Source organism: Chenopodium album, chromosome 12, assembly GCF_948465745.1.
Source record: "Chenopodium album chromosome 12, dcCheAlbu1.1, whole genome shotgun sequence".
In the NCBI taxonomy this organism is placed as follows: domain Eukaryota; kingdom Viridiplantae; phylum Streptophyta; class Magnoliopsida; order Caryophyllales; family Amaranthaceae; genus Chenopodium; species Chenopodium album.
In genome coordinates, this window is record NC_137845.1 from 3,388,557 (window position 1) to 3,407,451 (window position 18,895).

The window sequence follows — 18,895 nt, forward strand, 5'->3', positions numbered from 1 at the left end:
GCAATTCTATATTTTAGCACCAGTTAACTGGTGGCAATTTTTTAATTTTGACACCGATTAACTGATGCCCATTATGCAATAAAAAATTTAATTTTTTTTTCATTATTTTCACTTAAAAATTAGGACACACTTAAATATAATCATAATATACATAAATCACATATATATTCATCAATAAATTGTTAATATACAATTTTTTTATTTTTTTTTTAAAAATACAACATTATTCTTGAATCTGCATCTTGTGTTTGAGTTCATGGAGAGTGATCTTGAAGCTCTCATTGACGCAAAAATTAAAACATGCACCAACAATAAAACCTACAATAAATTAATCAAGCAAAAATCAAGTAATATAATCCTTAAAATTAAGATTAAAACAAAAATAATCTTGATATTTAATCCTCAAAACTTAGAACATAGAATAAAAAAAACAAATTAAATCTGCAATTTTAAACCCACCACCACCATTCACCGTCACAACCAGCCACAACCCACGCCGTCGCCTTCGCTTCCGTCACTACAACTAGCCACAACCCCGCCTCCGCAAACCACCCCAACACCCACTTAAAACCACCCCACTACCCACCTAAAACCACCCCACCACCAACCTAAAACCACTGAACCAAAGCAAACCACCCCACCACCCACCTAAAACCACCCCCTTCGCAAATCACAACCCAAAAATCAACAAAAAGAGAAAAAATGAAATTTTTTTTTAAAAAAGACGCATACCTTAATTCGACCACACAAAACCTTGAAATTGGGTTTACGAGGCCAAATTCGACCATGAAAACTCTAGATCTAGAGTTTTCATGGTCGAATTTGACCTGAATACCTTTGGTTTCATCACGAGGAGAGAGAAAGTGTGAAAAAAGGCTGAAATTGTTGTTGATGTTGATGTTGAATTGTCGGTGTTGTTGATTTCGGTGTTGGTGGTGTTGTTGTTGTGGCGAGGTTAGTGGCGGTGGCGGTGATGGGCTTTGAGGGGAAAGAAGAGGAGGGCTTTGAGGTGGTCTTTGTAATACCCCGTATTTTTGAAACGTATTTTCTAATTAATTAGTATTTTCTAAAAAGGGTATTTTAGTAAATTTATTATTTGGAGCCAAAATAATATTTGAATTTTGGCGCCAAAAGTATTTTAAAAACTAATCATTATTTTGGATAAGATTTATTATCCATTTATCTTATTTTAAAACCGGATTATTTACATATTTTGGATATTTTAATTAAAACAAAATAACATTTTATTAATTATTTAATATGGCCGAAAATTCCCAATAATGATTTAAGGAATTTCGGATTTTCCATGAATGGAAAATCTGATTTGTCTTGGTTAGTTATTGGTAAATAATTGGTATTTAATTAAATTAATTATTTAATTATTTATTCTATATTATTTATACAATTATTTTATTCCTTAAAAATCGAGCAAAATCTTCCTAAATATATCTAGAGGAATCCGAAAATTTGAGCTATGGTAAGCTCAATATTTTCGGCCCTTTTGAATTATTTTGGGGGAATTTATTTGGTAAAATTGTATTTTAAATTATCTCCCAAAATCTCGTATTTTTCTTAATTCTAATTCTCCATCTTTTTAATATCCAATCATCATATTTTCTTGCCATTCATTCTTCTTAATTATTCCCCAAGTAATTCCAATTTCCTTAATATTTTTCATGACAACATACCTTCCATATTTTTGTTATACACAATCACCTTAATATCAAAGTTTCCATATTTCTTTATTCACTTCTCCAAGTAATTTCCTTAATACTTTTTACTATAATTCTTCCCACATTCTCTTGCCATAATTCTTGCATGAGCTAGCCTATAAATACCCCTTCATACCTCTCATATTCTTCACACTAAAAATCCAATTCTCTTCTTCTCTCTTATTCTTCTTTTCCCTAAACCTTTTCATACTTTTCTTCTCCTCTTTTCATACAAATATTATCCCATATACCTTTGAAGCCAGTTTTCGGGTACTTCTGGTCAGTTTTTGGGGTATTGATGTTCACAGAAGATTGTTCCTCTCGAAAAATCCTTGAGGTTAGGCTAAGGAATCACCTAATTCGGAGTTATATTGAAGGATTATGACCTCTGCAAGTTCTGCCTATTCTTTCCAACGAAAATTCAATTCTCTTTAATCCTATTCCTTTATCTTCTTCATGGTTAGTTTTCTAAAATACAAATATCTATTTCAAAGCTATAATTTTATATTAAAGTATTACTTTAAAAGAGTTTTATAGTCCATGCACATTAGATTTGAGTTTATGTTGTGATAACTTTATGGTTATGTTATTTGCAAGGTGTATTCGTGATTGAACTTTAAAGTGCGAAGTATTGATTGATATTCGGAATCAAGGTTCTTGAGGTTCTTTTTGTGTGATTTTTCTAGCAAGAAGGTACGTTTAGGTGGCTAGATACCTTTGAAAGTGATTGGTTTGAATAACATGTTTTACATGATTTGATTGGTGATTGAATTAAATTGATTTGAATTATGATTTTGAAATAAATTATGTTTGAAGATATTGATTTTAATAAAATTATTTTGAATGATTGATTTTTAAATCATGTTTTGAATGGTTTGAATTACTTATCGTGTTTAAATAAAGGAATTGATTTTAAAAGGTTTGTTGAATTAAATAAAAGGTTTTTCAAAGAAGAGTTATTGATTTTGAAAAGTTATTAATATGAGATTTTATTCTCAAGTATCTATTTAAAAGGTTTTGATTTTCAAAGTATGTGGAATTATTAAAAAGGAGTTTGAATTATATTAAAATTTACTGGATATTAAAAGGATTTTATTGAACCATTAAATTATTATTATTAATGCTTTTTAAGCATGTTGGTAATCCCACTATGCGGATTTGGTTTATTGATAAGGCCTTGGACTTTGTATGACCTGGTCTTTCCTCAAGAATAGCCTTGTAATATAAGGAGACTAGCTTAGGGGTGTGCACACTTGGGTGAGGAATTAGATTAAAAGAAATTGGTTTTTAATAAAGGAATTGATTTTATTAACTATTATTTTGAATATTGAATCATTGGAATCGGTTTTGGAATAATGAGTTTGAAATTATTGGATTAATTATTAAAATTGATTTTAAAAGCATGTTTGCAAATAAATTGAATTTACATTATCTTGCACTTATCGTACTTAGTATAATTTGCTAATCCGTATTTCTTATTTGTTTTGGTTCGCCCTGTTTACCGTAATGGTAAGCAGTGTTGACTATTTTCAGGTGGAGTCATGAATGAGCATATGTGAGTCCTGGGATTTGCTTCACCTAGTTTAGGAATGTTGGCCTTGTCTTTATTTTGAGTACTCATAACAATGTTACTATTTTTAAGTATTAATAAAAGAAAGTTGAGTTTCCGCTGCAAGTTTTGTTATTGAGTTAAGTATTTTGAGTAGCCTTGCGTAATTACGCGGCGGTAATACGCCTAAGTCTATCTCTACGGTATAATTATATGTATTATACTAGTATTTCTATAGAGGGAGATTTGGGGGTGTTACAGTCTTGGTGGTGGTGTTGTTGCAGAGATGAAAGGGAAGGCGATGAGAAGGAGACGAGAGAGAGCAGAGAAGGAGATAGAAGGCGACGAGAGAGAAGGAGATCGACGAGAATGGAGGATAGAGAAGGAGAACGAAGGAGAGAGAAGGAGGAGAGGAGAGGAAAGAGGGGAATAGAGGAAGTTATAGGGTTAACGGTTTTTTAAAAAAAATTTGGCACCGGTTCAAACCGGTGGGATTATTATTTTTCCCACCGGTTCGGTTTGCACCGGTGCCAATATTCTTCCTTCCAGTGGCGGATGCAAGGGGTTTTTGTGGGGTCCCTTGACCCCACTTGATTTTAAAAAAAAAAAATTCTTATCAAATTAATTTTTTTTCCTATAAAAATTGCTTATATTTTTCATTAAATGACCCCATTAAAATTTATCAAATATATTTTGACTCCGCTAAATATTTTTTCTGGATCCGCCACTGCTTCCTTCAAAATCCTGCCCATTTTTTCGCCACATTACTCAGTGCCAATCTTCATTTTTCTACTAGTGCTTGTTTCAAACCTTTTATTTAACTCTTTGCTTTCCTTTGCCTTGATGTTTTTAAAGTTCGATCCATACAAGTCATAACATTGAGATGTGCTCTTATAGAAATGAATTGGTCATTCTTTCCAAAATTCAACACCCGGCCCTATCTAGCAATATCTACATGCATGTTTTTGCATCTGGTGTCAACTTCAGAGGTAGTAACACAACATACAACACAATATATGTAACTAATAGGCATAGCTGCTTACTGCTTAATATAGGATCTATCGAAATCAACAGAAAAGTATGTCAATACGAGTACATTTGTAAAAATTGCAAGGGGAACCAAATCTGTCGGAATCTAGAAGAAAGTTAAGGCGAGAGATAAATAATAAGGTCATCACAACAAAATGGACTTATATAACAGCAGATAGCGGTGAGCAAAATGGACTTATATAACAGCAGCTAGCGGTGCTAAATCTACATTGAAAGATGTCTTTTTTTGTATCTTAGAACAACTAACTGCTTCATGTGATATTTTACTTATTTTTATCCACTTTGCTTGAAGTTTGAGAATGAAAGTGTATGAATCATTTTGTGATTATAAGTAACGTAATTAATTAAATAGCTAAAGGAAAATTAAAGGTTTAATAAACCAAAAGGAGGCAATTTTGAGCGTTTCTTCATCAATATAATAGAACTGCAGGCTAATTTTTCAATGATATTTGTTAAACACTTATAGCCTTTAAATAAACATTACAATCCTATCAAGATGATGTTTGCATTAAGTAAAACTTCATGCATCTTAAAACAAATTTGAAAAGTAAAAAAAAAAGTTAAACCTTAAAAATTAGTGATATCTAATGGTACGTGCTTTAAACACTTAAAATCTACTCTAAGTAGGATAACAAAACCGTTAAGCAAAACTCTAGCTAAAACATTGAAAGAAGAATTGTCAAGAAACCTTAAGAAAGTTCCAAAGATCGGTCAAAAAACGAAATACTGTTGATGGAATGAACGAATCATAGCTTCCACACCATCACCATCACTTTGTCCGTCATCATATCCTTGTTGCTCGTCTTCTTCATCATCACTATCACTATCACTATCTTCGTTATCGTTCTCTTCATTCCCACCATCATCACTCCCTTCATCATTCTCACTATCACCTTGCTCTTCTCCTTGATTGTCATTATCATTATCGTCGTCCTCATCACTATCATCGACATTACCTTGTCCTTGTTCCTCATCTACATCAGACTCATCAAGGTCCGAGTGGTGATTTTGGGCATGATTTTGTAGGGCATTGTATGCCGCACGGTACTCACAACCAGGATATCCACAGAGTCGTGGAATATCATTTACCCTTGCTATAGTAGCCTGAGGTGGAGTCCTAATGGTAGTTGTCAAAAGGCCTTGACAATCTTCTCGACAACATCCTGTTAAAATTAGTTTTCTATGTTCCGTACTCCACTGTGGTTTCCAAAGTTGTACAAATCTTTGGATACAATGAATACGGGGTGGAATTGTTCCACATACATACACTCCGGGACAATCGGGATCCGATGTGCAAACAACTACTTTCGGGTTATGAGCTATTTCATTACAAATCACACAAGTGTAAAAAAAAATCCGAGTTTGGATCATTAATTAAAACTATGTTGTTCATGATCAACTAAGTTGAAGTTGATAAATTATTGGTTGTCTAGCTAGGGAAATTGAATCGGAGTTGATAAATTATTGTTTGTATTGGGATATTGAAAAGTTAAAAGTTTAATTTATACATCATGGAAATGAGAATATTGATTAAGCACATCTCTTGTATGAATAGCAATTCATACGGTCTTCATTTTTATATTTTCCAACACATCTTGTGTGATTAAGCACATAATATTGACATTTGCTTGATTTCACAACTAATTTGTGGAGATTGAGGGAGTGAGAAAGTTGGTATATATGGGTATTAATTTTAACAATTTCGCCACTTAGGAGGGCCTGTTCTCATACGATTATTTTCAGTTCATTTCAACTTCTAATTTCCTTCTCTCATAAAATATTCATTTCAATTCAGTTTAGTTCAGTTAATGAGAACAGACCCTTATTATATACTTCGATATAGTATTAAATAATCATATTTACAACTCATACTTTTTTTTTTTGAAGGAATTTACAACCCATACTAAACATATGAATACAAACAACTTTTATTAAAATGCGGGTCTCACAAATATTGACTTATTTATAAAAATGCCTTGCTGACTAGGATTTTTTGTTGATTTATTTACAAAAATGCACTTGTATTTTCTCCTAAAACAATTACGCACGACGGTAGGAGTAATTTTCACATAATTTTCTACTACGCAGCAGTTTAGCACGGAATCACGGATGCATCCTAGTACGAATACAATAAAATTTCCGAATTACACGTCAACTTTTGACATGTTTGCAGTTGATTAATATTTTCTCTTTTCAGTAAATAAATAAAAAAAAAAAATAATTTCTCTTTTCTTTTTCTCCCTTTGTATCAACTCGTATTTCACAGTTGCGCTCAACCCTCTCTCTCCTCCATCGCAGCGCAGTCTGAATTCTTCATTGAAGCTGCTGTTGAGGTAAGATGTTTTTCTAAATTAAAAAAAAAAAAAAACATCGAACATAAATTTCACAATCGTTGATTTAAATTTCCTCAATTTAGGGTTCTTCTAGGTTAGATTATTGAACTATTGGTTTTAAATATTCGAAGAATTTAACGCAATTATTCGAGCCTACTTTGATAATCGAGTCAACTTATGTGCTAATAATTCGAAATCATGAAAATTGACGTTAACGGGCCTGATATCGAGTGAAATATTTCGTTTTATATAGTTTCTAATTTGATGATGCTCAACTTATTAAATTATGTACTATATTTTATTTGATGATCAATTTATTAAATTAATAAATAAAAAAAATTTGAATATTGCACTTGAATTTGGGATAGATGGAGTTTGTTGATTTTTCTTTATCGAATACAACCTGAGCTGGTATTAATCAAGAAAATAAGCCGAGTCGGGAACAGTCATTGAAGAAATAGAGGGAGAATGGCTAAGATACACCATGTTATAGGTAGGCATACTCTCCTTTAATGAGGGTTTGCACTCGAATTAATAAAAGTTTTCACTTTTGAATGAGACTGTATATATGATTATATTATATGTTTGCATAATCATATTCATATATGACACGTTTGGTGGACTGTTATAAATCGCGATAATGGTAATGAAACAATGTGTAAATTTGTGAAAGATAGTTGATGTCACTACTAATGGTAATGTAAGGTCATCTCTAATTCTCTATACCCTCATAATGGAAAATCATGAAGAAATTCACATGTATGGGATGGGATTCCATTACCATGGTAGTGAATGTGGAATAGATTGTTTCGAAATTTCGTGATGCAATATGTTTAACTGTGCAAATTTTTCTAATTTAGGACTCAGGCTTTGTAGTTGTTCAATGAAATTTTTTCCCAGGCTCAAGTAGGAGCATGAAGCGATACTATTCAATTCTGGATGAAGGTGCTGTCACAATCTATACTTATGATGATGATTCTGATGCATTTCAGCCCTTGCTTCATCACTCTTTCGATGTAAGTTTCTATGTGTAGCTGTTTTTTTTTTTTTTTTCAGTGTATCATGTACAGAGTATCAATTATCATGAATATCTCTGTGTATCATTATCTCCCTTACCAAGTTCCTTGAATGTGTATTATCGTTTTAATATGCTTTGTTGACTTGCTTCATTGTATTCTATTAACCAAGATGTACTTGATGTGATTTTTTATGGAAGCTATGAATGAACTATCTTGTTTTGTATACTCTTTACATTAAATGTATTTATCTTGCAATTAATGAACTTTAATTCTTTGCAGTTGAAGAATTTGAAGGCTGTGTTGGTCTCCTCTTGGGTCTTATTTGTTGTGTCTTAAAGAAAAAGAATTGTGTGTCTTGCATACTGAACCTTCTTTTCAGGAAATTGTGTTTTCTGCGGGTGGACTGGTATTCCTTTTTCATTACTGCTTATAATTTTTTTAAATTTTTTTTGGCAGCATTGACAATTTGACTAATTTTGTAGGTTGGTGCTGCTGAGTTTTCTCCAAAGGAAAATTATATATATCTCTTGTACTGGGTGTCGGAAAACCAACCGGTGAGTAATCTAGTTTCCAATATTATGTTGCAGCATTTATTTCCTTTTTCCATAAGAATGATGACCGGACGTTGATTGTGTGGTCTTGGAATGACTTCTTAGGATGTGAAGCTAGAAGTTTGGGAGGCAAAGACTGGAAACATCAGAATAAGTTTTTGTGGAAGCTCTCCAGAAACTTATTTAGTTTCAGTTAAAGATTACCTTAAGTGAGTCCATTTATTTTATTTCCATTGAGTTGGTTGTTTATTTATATATGATGAATATTCCTAATGCTTCTACAGATGGGATTACAATGATAACTACTTTGCTGTCCGAGTATCCAGCTGTGTGATTATCTATGAAACCAAAACATTTTCTCGTCTTAAACATCTGATGTTTAAGCAAGTACAGGAGTTTGATTGGTCACCTTCTGCATCAATACTAGCAGTTTTTGGCAATTCATATGTAAGTGGAAAAGAAGCTATAGAATTTCATACGTATTGTCTGCTTATATCGAATATCTTATTCCTTGTGCATAATATGCTTATAAACAATTATTTAATTTTGCAGTTGAAAATTGTTGATATAGGCAGTGGTAAGAAATTGTATGGTTATTCTTGGGAGGGGGTTGAAGGTTACAAGCTTTTGTGGCAAAGTGCTGGGGAATATCTTGCTTGTATATGTAGTGGGACTAATTACAAAAAGATTTTTCTTATTAGCTTGAAATCTGGAAAGGCCGAGTTCATTAGTCCTCATCTTGATTATATTGATTTTGCTTGGGAAGGAAACGGGAAGCAATTTGCAGTTACTCGTGGAGCTAATGAGGTGGGGCAAACCACAATAAACTTTTACACAATACAGGAAGATGGAAAATATTTGAGGCACAGGATTAAAACACTAAATGGTATGATTGCTCATTTTCTTCATTGGTCCCCAAATGGTCACTATATGGTGATGCAAGGACCATTAAATGGTTCCGGAGAATTATACTTTTATGATATTAAAAATCATCAACTGTTGGCCCTTGTAAGGAGTGGGACCATGTTAGAGTGGGACCATGGAGGGATTAAACGAGGAAGAGGGAGACCAAAGATGACTTGGTTGGAAGGAGTGAGGAAGGATATGAAGTGCATGGATTTACGTGAGGATGAAGTTTTGGATCGTAAGGGATGGAGGAGAAAGATTTATGTTGATGACTACACGGAATAATCAAATTTGGTTCATGTTAGCCGACCCCACTTTTGGGATTAAGGCTTTGATTGATTGATTGATTGAACTGTTGGCCCTTGTATACTTCATAGCTATGGATCTTAGATGGGATGGTAGTGGCAGGTATGTAGTATTTTTTTTTTTTTTTTTTTTTTTAATGAAAATTTGACAAATTAATTTGTAGGTGCATTTTCAAATGAGGATGGATTCATTTATCTTCCTTGTGTGTGTTTTATTTTTTCCCCTCTTTTAGGTTTTTCTTAACTCGGGCTAGTCCTAAAAATATTTTTGAGAGTGTTGTTCGGATCTGGTCTTCACATGGGGAGAAACTTATTGATGTTGGATCACTTTATTTACCTATGGTAATTGAATTGTTATCATGTTGGTCTTAGATTTTATAGTTATTTTAAACCATATGCTTGCTTAGAGTATGATTATAGTGGTTTTATTGTAGTTTTGGAGCACTAAGGTGTCATGTGTTGCTGGGAACTCGGAGGTTGATCTAACAAAGGAATCATCGTCTTATACAAGAGATGGTGAACATTTTGTTGAGAAGAGACCGATAGATGATTCCACTTTAGCCTCTGAATAAATTAAGGAAGCTTTGATCGTGATCTGACAACTATATACATTTGGTTAGTAACATTAAATTATGTTGTCATTAACAGGTTTATTATAAACTTTTAGGATTATATTGAAGCATTTATACCTTTTAAATTCTTTCTGAAGTTAACTTTATATGGAGTGCTTCAATGAAATTTTTTTTGAGTGTTTGGTTGACAGGAGTATTTGGTTGATAAGAGTTTTGAGTGGTCAAAACCTTTGTTGGAATTGCTTTGACATGAAAAAAATGAAAGAGAGATTTGAATGTTTACAAACATTACAAGATAGTTGTAGAAAAATTGTGGCCTCTAAGGTATGTGAAGCTGGAACAAAAACGATCATTCTTGCCACTTTTTTTTTTTTTTTTTTTTTTTTTTTTTTTGAAACAAACTAGAACCATGGATTAATTAAGGGACAAAACGTCCATAAGTACATATGGAGAAACATCTTGGGGACAATGGTTTCCCCAAGTTTGTTCAAAACCAAAAGGAACTAGTTTAGCTAAATTATGAGCAACAGTATTACCATCACGTCTCACATGAGACCAACCAACAGACGAGAAATCAGAGCAAAGGGCGAGAATATCACCAAGGATCGCATCCACCTCCAAGGACAGTGCCTTCTTTGAAAGCTTTTCAATCACAAATTTGCAATCCGACTCAAGCAAAACATCCAAAAAACCATACCTTTTTCCAATTTTAAGAGCAAACAGCAAGGCCTTTGCTTCGGCAATTTCAGGGGACCAGAAAGCACGACATCTTCTTGTTGCAGCCACTAAGACTTGTCCCTCGTGGTTCCTAGCAACAACTCCAAGGCCAACCCACCCTTCAACAGATAAGCAGGCATCAGCATTTATCTTGATGATTTTCTCAGGTGGCGCATTCCATTTGTTTGGGCTGGGAACAGGACGGAGACCAACTGCTCCATAAATTCGAGCTCCATAGCTCCCTTGCTCCTCCACGTATCTAGCAACACGCCCACAAGTTACAACATTCAGAGTTGCTTTATCTTGAAACACTTTAAGATTCCTATCCCCCCAAATACACCAGGCTAAAAACATACCACGTTGAACAATCTTCGGGTCAAGATGTTTCCAACTTGTCACAAGATCACATATAGAGTCGAATTCACCCTAGTTCGCCATCTGAGGACAGTAGCAGTCCTCCCAAAGGCCTTGAACACGACAGCAATCCATAAGTGGAAAAGGTCTAAGTCACGCCCTTTCCCTAGTAAATATGCGGATTTAACAGTATACTCATCTGATTTGGAGAAAGCCCAAATAAGCTCGTCATCTTGCTCTCGTTCAGTGAGGGGGATTGCCAAAATACATTGCTTATCCCTATCATTAAAATGCTCATCAAGCAAGTCATATCTCCACTCATTGTTCCCATTATCAATTAAATCGCTGACCTTCGTAATGGGCAAAGATTCCTCACTCAAAATAAAGCGCCCCTCCGCATCAGCAACCCAAGGATCTTTCCACACATTTATGCTATCCCCATTTCCAACTTTCCACAAAAACACCCTCCTTAATAATTGCCTTCGATGCCCAAATACTACGCCACGAGTAGCTCCATGCGAAGCCAAGGTAGGACTCAAGGAAATCTGAGTGAGGGTAGTACTTAGCTTTAAAAACCCGCCCTAGCAGAGAAGATGGAGCTTTGACAAGTCTCCAAGCTTGCCTCCCCAAGAGTGCATCATTGAAAACTCCCAAGTCACGAAATCCCATGCCCCCTAAACATTTGGGAGTGCACATAGAATCCCAACTTTTCCAGTGTATCTTCCTCCGACCCTCTCTAGAACCCCACCAAAAGCGAGCCATGGCCGAGTGAATGCGTTGAATGATCATAGCGGGAAATTTGTATACCCCCATCAAATATGTGGGAATTGCTTGAATAACAGACTTTAGAAGAATTTCTTTCCCTGCACTTGAAAGGAGCTTCTCCTTCCACCCTTGAACTTTCTTCCAAATTCTATCCAAAACTGCCTCAAATATAGCTTTCCTCGAACGACCAATAATAGTCAGGATGCCAAGATATTTCTCATGTCTGTCAACCTGTCGCATGTGTAAAATCTCCATCAAACCTTCTCTTCGCTCAATAGGGACCCCTTTACTGAAAGAGACTTCCGATTTTTCATAATTAATTTTCTGCCGGATGCTTTTTCATACTGGTTGAGTAAATCAACTACAATTTTGCATTCCTGTCGGTTGGCTCTAGCAAAGAGTAAACTATCATCAGCAAATAAAAGGTGAGAGACCTCCGGTCCATTGCGACTGGCTTTAGCCCCATGAAGGCTACCATTACGGACTTTATTCTGTAACATGTTAGAGAAAACATCAGTCACCAGAATAAATAAATAAGGGGAAAGAGGGTCCCCTTGCCGCAGGCCCCTAGTAGGGGTGATCGAACCACAGACTCCTCCGTTAATAACAAAAGAGTAAGAAACCGAGGTTACACACTCCATCACCAAATTAACCCATCTACCATCAAATCCCATCGTCAAGAGAAGTTTCCTTAGAAAACCCCAATCCACTCTATCATAGGCCTTACTCATGTCCAGCTTCATAGCAATTGTCCCCTTCTTACTTTTACTCCTATTTTTCATAGTATGGAAAATTTCCAGCGCAATAAGAGCATTGTCAGTAATAATACGGCCCGGGACAAAAACACTCTGGTTTTCAGAAATGACCTCAGGAAGAATATCCTTAAGCCGCATCACAATACACTTAGACATCAGTTTATAGAGCACATTACAAAGAGCAATGGGACGATATTCAGCAGTAATTGTGGGGGAATCAACTTTCGGGATGAGTACAATATTGGTGTTATTCACAGGTTTCGGGGAAGCACAACCATGGAGAATACTACTAACAAAAGAGGTTACCTCATTCCCAATAATATGCCAGAAACGTTGGTAAAACACCGCGTGCATACCATCAGGCCCCGGGGCTTTACAAGGGCTCATGAGCTTCAAAGCCGCTAGGATCTCTTCTTTTGTAAACGGCCTAGTAAGATCAGAATTCATGGCTTCGGAAATGCAGGGTCGCACATTATTTAAAGCCTCCTGAACGTCATCCTCGGTGGGGAGAGCAGAAGAAAAGAGCCCCTCAAAGTGCTTGGAAATAATCCCTTCAATCTTGTCCTCATCGGTACACCAAACCCCCTGCTCATCAAGAATACCCTTTATAAAATTCTTCTTCTTCCTCTGAGAAGCCTTGTGGTGAAAATACTTGGTATTTTTGTCCCCATCCCTCACCTCCGACACTCTACTACGGATGAACCAATATGCTTCCAATTTTTCATTCAAGTCATCAAGCTTTTTTTCCACCTCCGTGCACTCGCGAATACTCTCAGGTGAAGGCCGTTTAAGCTGGTAGCACTCAAAGCAGTCTCAACATCATCGATTTGTTTTTCGATTTTGTGGAATTTTACATTGATCCAAGTAGTCAAACCACGGGCAATAGCAGCAATACGCTCGATAGTCGCACCACCCTCTGAGTTATCCCATGCTTCACGTACAACACTCTCACAAGATTCATCCAAAAGACACCCTGTTTCGAACTTAAAAGTCCTTTTTTTCTTCTTTTTATTTTTCCTCCCCTCCTCCTGCCTTAGTAGCAAATCTGAATGATCAGATTTATACCGAACAAGGTGCTCCACCTCAGCCTTTTTTGAACCAGTTGCGCCAGGCTCTAGATGCCTGAAAACGATCTAGGCGTTCTCTTACTCGGGTTGCCATAGTATTGCCTCTTTCCCAGGTGTACCACCCAAATCTCGAAGCTCACAATCATAGATCATGTCACGGAAATTTTCAATCTCTTTCCTATTTCTGTCAGCCCCTCCCTCAATTTCCCCATACGAGAGTATCTCATTGAAATCACCTCCAAAAACAATCGGGTGAGGCGACTCAGAGTACAAATGCCAAATTAAATCCCATGTTTTGTGCTTCTCTTCTTCCTTTGGCCACCCATACACCCCAACAAAACGCCAAGTCCCCTCTTCATTAGTAACATCTCCACAAATGTGATTGTGAGAGAAAGAAACTAAAGTAAAATTCACCTCTTTTCTCCAGTATAAACACAAACCACCTGCCTTCCCTCTACTAGCCACACCAATAGCCTGTTCGAAGCCCAAATTTTCTTTTATTTTTTCTACTTCAACCTTATTGATCATCGTTTCCGATACAAAAATTATACCGGGGGTAAATTTGTTACTCCACTTACGAAGCTGTCGAACTGACGAGGGGTTACCCAAACCTCGGCAATTCCAACAGAGGACATTCATTGAGGGAGGCGGGGTTGGTCCGAGCCAACCTCCGCTGCTAAATCTGTCTCCATATTAGCACTATCTTCCAAGTTATCAAAGCCATCCTGTCTAAGACGTTTGCCTGTCCCATCAGAACCATCCATGTCCATACCATCAGAAGCAAGGGAACGTTTGCGGGATGTTTGGGAATTCGAGTTCTGCTTGCAACCAGTAAGTATACAGTTCTTTTTCCTCCCTCCACGCCCCTCCTCACTCGCAGAGCATCCTATTGAGAAAGGCTGACCAAGAGGCATGATGTTGTTAGGGGTAGCAACATTCTGTATCAGGGGAGGAGTATTGTCAGTCCCTGCAAGTTTCGAAGCCTCAACGTTCTGTTTTTCAGGAACAGGGGAAGGAGAAGTAGTAGCACAATTGTTCACGGTCTTAGGCGAGTCAGTTTGGGGATGCACCAGGGCAATCAACTCTTTACTCACCTTATCACCATGAACAACATCATCAGACTGCTTAGTAACAAAGACCAAACGTTTTGCAGAGATCAAAGAATTAATTTCCTCCTCCTTTGAAATACCCTTCCTAGGAGTAGCCTTCAAGCTAGTACCCCACCCAAGATTTTCTTGCTTGTCCTCCTTCGAAACGACAAGACAATCACGTTCTGAGTGCCCCATTATACCACAAGCAAAACAAAAAAAGGGCAATCGTCATAAGCAAAATCAACACGAAGATCATTGCCCCTTCGATCCTTTATTTTCTGAAATCGTCTCAAAGGTCGAGTTATATCAAGCATAATTTTAACTCTACGGATACGGCCAACCCCTAAAGTATCCTCCTCCAGTTCAAGGATGTCACCCATGCCCTCCACAAGCTTTCGAATGTGCGCATCATCAGTTCTACAATTAAATGGGAGATTTTTTATTCGAACCCAAAAAGGGGATTGATTAAGAATTACCTCTTCCGGCTGTTCGTTACCATCAATTTCCTTCAGCACCACTAGCATATTGTCGAAACACCATGGTCTTCCTTTCAAGACCTTCTCCATATCCTTCCAATGGAAGAATTGGAAAGCATATAGATTAGGGCCAAGAACCCTAATTGCAACACCATTGGTAGGGTTCTAGGAATTCGTAATAGTATTCTTAAAGGCATCTACATTGTAGGTCCTACGCGTGAGGAGTTTACCGATCAGCATAAGGGAAAGATTCTTCTCCTCATCACTAGGGGATATGTCACCAAAGTCAATCGCTGTGTTTTCCTCTTCGTGAATTCGGAGATTGGAACACAAAGAAGCAATTTCGTCCTCCATGTCACAGGTCAATCGAGAGAGAGACGAGCAATCACAGAGATACCGGAGGCCGGTAGAAAGCTATTCGCAAATAGAGGACGCACTTTCTTTCGAGAGAGAAAACCCTTTCTTTCAAGGGAGGAGGTTGTATATCATTCTTGCCACTTTATTTGTCCTTAACTATACGCAAATAATTTGATTGTTGTTCCATTCCATGAAAGATTATACGTATATGCAAAAAATTTGATTTTTGATCACTTGATCCTATCCATGAATTTTTTTGTTAGCAGTGTAAATATCTACAAACCCATTGTTGGGCTTACATACTGGAAGATTGTGTTGTCTTAGAAAAACAGAATACAGCTGTGTGCCTGTGTGTTTAGCCCTTGCATGTGATGCTTGATCTATTATGAAACACCAATCTTGAGAGTGTGCGGGAACACTTGAGTTGTTTTCCCACCATGTTGTTCCAAATGTGGTCTATAACGTTGAGTTTTCCCTCAGAATATCTTCCCCTTGTCATCGCCAATTTTCCGTCCCCAATGATATCCCTTGCCACCATGCCTAGACCATCTCTACCCTCTTAGGTTATTGTTGCATCTGTGTTAATTTTATAGAGCGCATCCATTCCCTGGCAGCTTCCACCGTTGCTCTAACGTGGTGTGTGTGTGTGGGGGGGGGGGGGGGGGGGGATTGCATTTGTTTTTAGGCATTTGAATCTTACATTGAATGTTTATAGGCGTTTGAATCTAACATTGAATGTTTTTAGGCGTTTGAATCTAACATTGAATGTTTTTAGGCGTTTGAATCTAACATTGAATGTTTTTAGGCGTTTGAATCTAGCACATTGAATGTTGCATTGGATTTGCTTTTGCAATGTTTGATTCTAAATATCTGCTTATCAAGTGATCAGTGGTTTATGTCTGATTTGTTGCTTCTCAGTGGTAAATTTGATTTCTAGATCGAGTGCATTGGAGATGCCCATCATGTATTCCATCAATATAGGAGAGTCACTTTTTATCTATCATGAATGAAGGGTTAATGCAATTATGTCTTCAATTACACATAGCATTTCTTGTTGATATATTTATGTGGCCGTAAGTTACTAATTAGACAGTTAGCAGAGACAAGCCGGCAACACGACAATACCACATATACGGATATACCTATTGAATGAACTCCTTCATAGCAGTGTATCTTAATTCCTTTGTATTGTTTGTTTGGAGACGGACCATGTCGTTCAAACATAAAGGATGCATATAAGTATGTCTTAGTGATTTTTATGCACTTGTCTAGACTTTAGCATACTGGCAAAGGGCTAAATGCCTTAGATTATGGAAAACAACTATCGCTCTTTTTTTCCCTGTACTTGAAGTATATTATGAAAAAACCAGTGATAAGTCTGTAACCAAGTCATATTTAGCTTACGTCTCTTGTATGAATCCTATGATAGTTTGATTGTTTACTCTAATATTTTCCTCCTTTTCATAATCTGATTCGGTTTATATCCTCAATTACATGTCTTAACACCACATACATGATACATCTATCATTTGTCTAATTCACATTTCCTTAGAGATTTGAATGATTTTAGCTGCCTATTCATTGCAGCTAGGTAAAGTTATCAAGCAGGACAAGCTAGCTTCAGAACGACAGTAAGCTCAAGGCCAAGTCTCGATGATAAGATGCTAAAGCTGAGGTGCATAGGTAATTTGTGTGCACTGTAGCCGTGTAGGCTTAAGGCTTGAAGAAAGAATTGTTAAAAAAAAATCTGTTTAAAATGCCTGAAAGTCTTGGTGGACTCAATGTTGTTATTGACAAATTCATTTGGCAAATTGTTAGCATAATGATATTTAGATTGAAAGGACTGCTAAAATCGAATTGTATTTCTTGCACTTTTTCAATTATGTGATTGCTCTATGTAAAGATTGTTGTATGGTTGTATCTCATTCTTCATATATTCTAGTACTGTTGTGTTAATACATAATACTGGTAAAGTGGTACTAGTAATATATAGTAGGTATAAATTATAACAATCTCTAATACTGTAAACATAAACAATTAAAGAGAGTCTAATTTAAAATATTACACTAAACAAAAAGAAACCTGATATCCAACGAGCAAAAAGCATAGATAAAAATCATCAAAATTCTTCATCAGATCGTTCATCATCAGTTCCCAAGAAAATAAGTGGCCCTGCAACCTCATCATCATCATCTTCATCATCATCATTTACACCTTGAATATTATCATCAGTACGATCCGAGTTGATGTCATCATCATTTTGCTGAATTCTCAATGTATTGTCATTATTTCACACATGAGTCAATTTGTTGGTGATTGCCTACAAAAGTGCATGTGAATGAAAGATTTGAAAGAGAGATCGAATCGCACCGTCGTCTCGACAGATCCCAAATATCTTTAACATGCTGTTCCACTTCTTCAAAAGCCGAATGACAAGGCTTTGGAAAACAAGGCCGCGCAACATTTTCGGTTTTCGCTCGTACCACACACATATCTAGCACAATGTATGCTTGAGCAAAGTAGCTTAAAAGCGTTATGGGGCACTTGCTTACAAATCGCACACAAAGGTTCAATTTCAAGTATTAGGAGAGATTACCTTCGATTACGCTACAGTTGAAGATTAATTGAATTCGATTGGCTTTCACATCGGAGGTGTTGGAAGAAATTTACTAATTGCTTCAATGGAGAACTCGACAATGAAAGAGCGTGGAAGAATGAGAGCAACAGAGGGAAAATGACAGGAAAATAATATAGTAGAAAGGGAAAGAGAAAGAAAGTAGGGAGAGAGAGAAAAAATAAATGATTGAGTGATGAAGGGAAAATTAAAAACAAAGCTGAGGTGGAAGAAAAGGAAGTCAACATTCAGTGGCATCACCGCTTATAGCATCCCAAGCCGAGGGCAGATCCGGAAGCACACTATCATACCGTTTAATTTCGTCAAACTTCTCACTTTTAAAGAGTGTAGATAGATAGATGTAGATTTGTATATAAAAAAGGAAATTTTAAAAATAATACCTCAAAAATGGATTATAACACCACAGAATTTCAAACTTTAATAACACCACAAAAAAATAAATAAATTAAAAAAAAAATAAAATTGGATTTCACCACTATCTAACTGATTTTTGGATGAAATCCGCTAATTAGGCCCAAGATGGATACATGATAAATAAAAAGAAAAAACCAAACCCTAACCTAGCCACTAGTCCACCGCCGGCAACCCTATAAGTTGTTATAGTCATGCATTTAGGATAGAATAGAAATTGTTAAACTTATCTATTAAAGTTCGAACATATATCGTACACAAATAGACAAT

The 18,895-nt window shown here is 36.2% G+C and overlaps 3 protein-coding genes across 6 annotated transcripts in view; 1 reads left to right on the forward strand and 2 right to left on the reverse strand.

Moving 5' to 3' along the window:
* The window catches only part of LOC145570055 (mitochondrial import inner membrane translocase subunit TIM10-like), a 45,280-nt gene that overhangs the window by 14,266 nt on the left and 12,119 nt on the right, over positions 1-18,895 (reverse strand). The window lies entirely within an intron of this gene.
* Positions 7,543-17,413, forward strand: LOC145571639 (uncharacterized). Of its 4 annotated transcripts, XM_081630659.1 has the most exons (9): positions 7,543-7,660; positions 7,943-8,069; positions 8,146-8,217; positions 8,320-8,423; positions 8,499-8,661; positions 8,767-9,528; positions 9,659-9,767; positions 9,860-10,040; positions 17,167-17,413. In XM_081630659.1, exons 5-6 carry the CDS (start codon positions 8,590-8,592, stop codon positions 9,403-9,405), a joined length of 711 nt encoding a protein of 236 aa, XP_081486785.1. In that variant the 5' UTR covers positions 7,543-7,660; positions 7,943-8,069; positions 8,146-8,217; positions 8,320-8,423; positions 8,499-8,589; the 3' UTR covers positions 9,406-9,528; positions 9,659-9,767; positions 9,860-10,040; positions 17,167-17,413. The 4 variants fall into 4 exon arrangements, with proteins under 4 accessions (XP_081486785.1, XP_081486784.1, XP_081486786.1 ...); XM_081630658.1 differs by having other exon boundaries at positions 8,767-9,767; XM_081630660.1 differs by having other exon boundaries at positions 7,943-8,217; positions 8,767-9,767.
* Positions 10,412-14,183, reverse strand: LOC145572797 (uncharacterized). Its single transcript, XM_081631760.1, has 7 exons — positions 13,738-14,183; positions 13,443-13,620; positions 12,478-13,380; positions 12,199-12,324; positions 11,876-12,064; positions 11,150-11,649; positions 10,412-11,036 (listed from the first exon to the last, which is right to left on the reverse strand). The coding sequence occupies exons 1-7, from the start codon at positions 14,181-14,183 to the stop codon at positions 10,412-10,414; spliced, it is 2,967 nt and encodes a 988-aa protein (XP_081487886.1).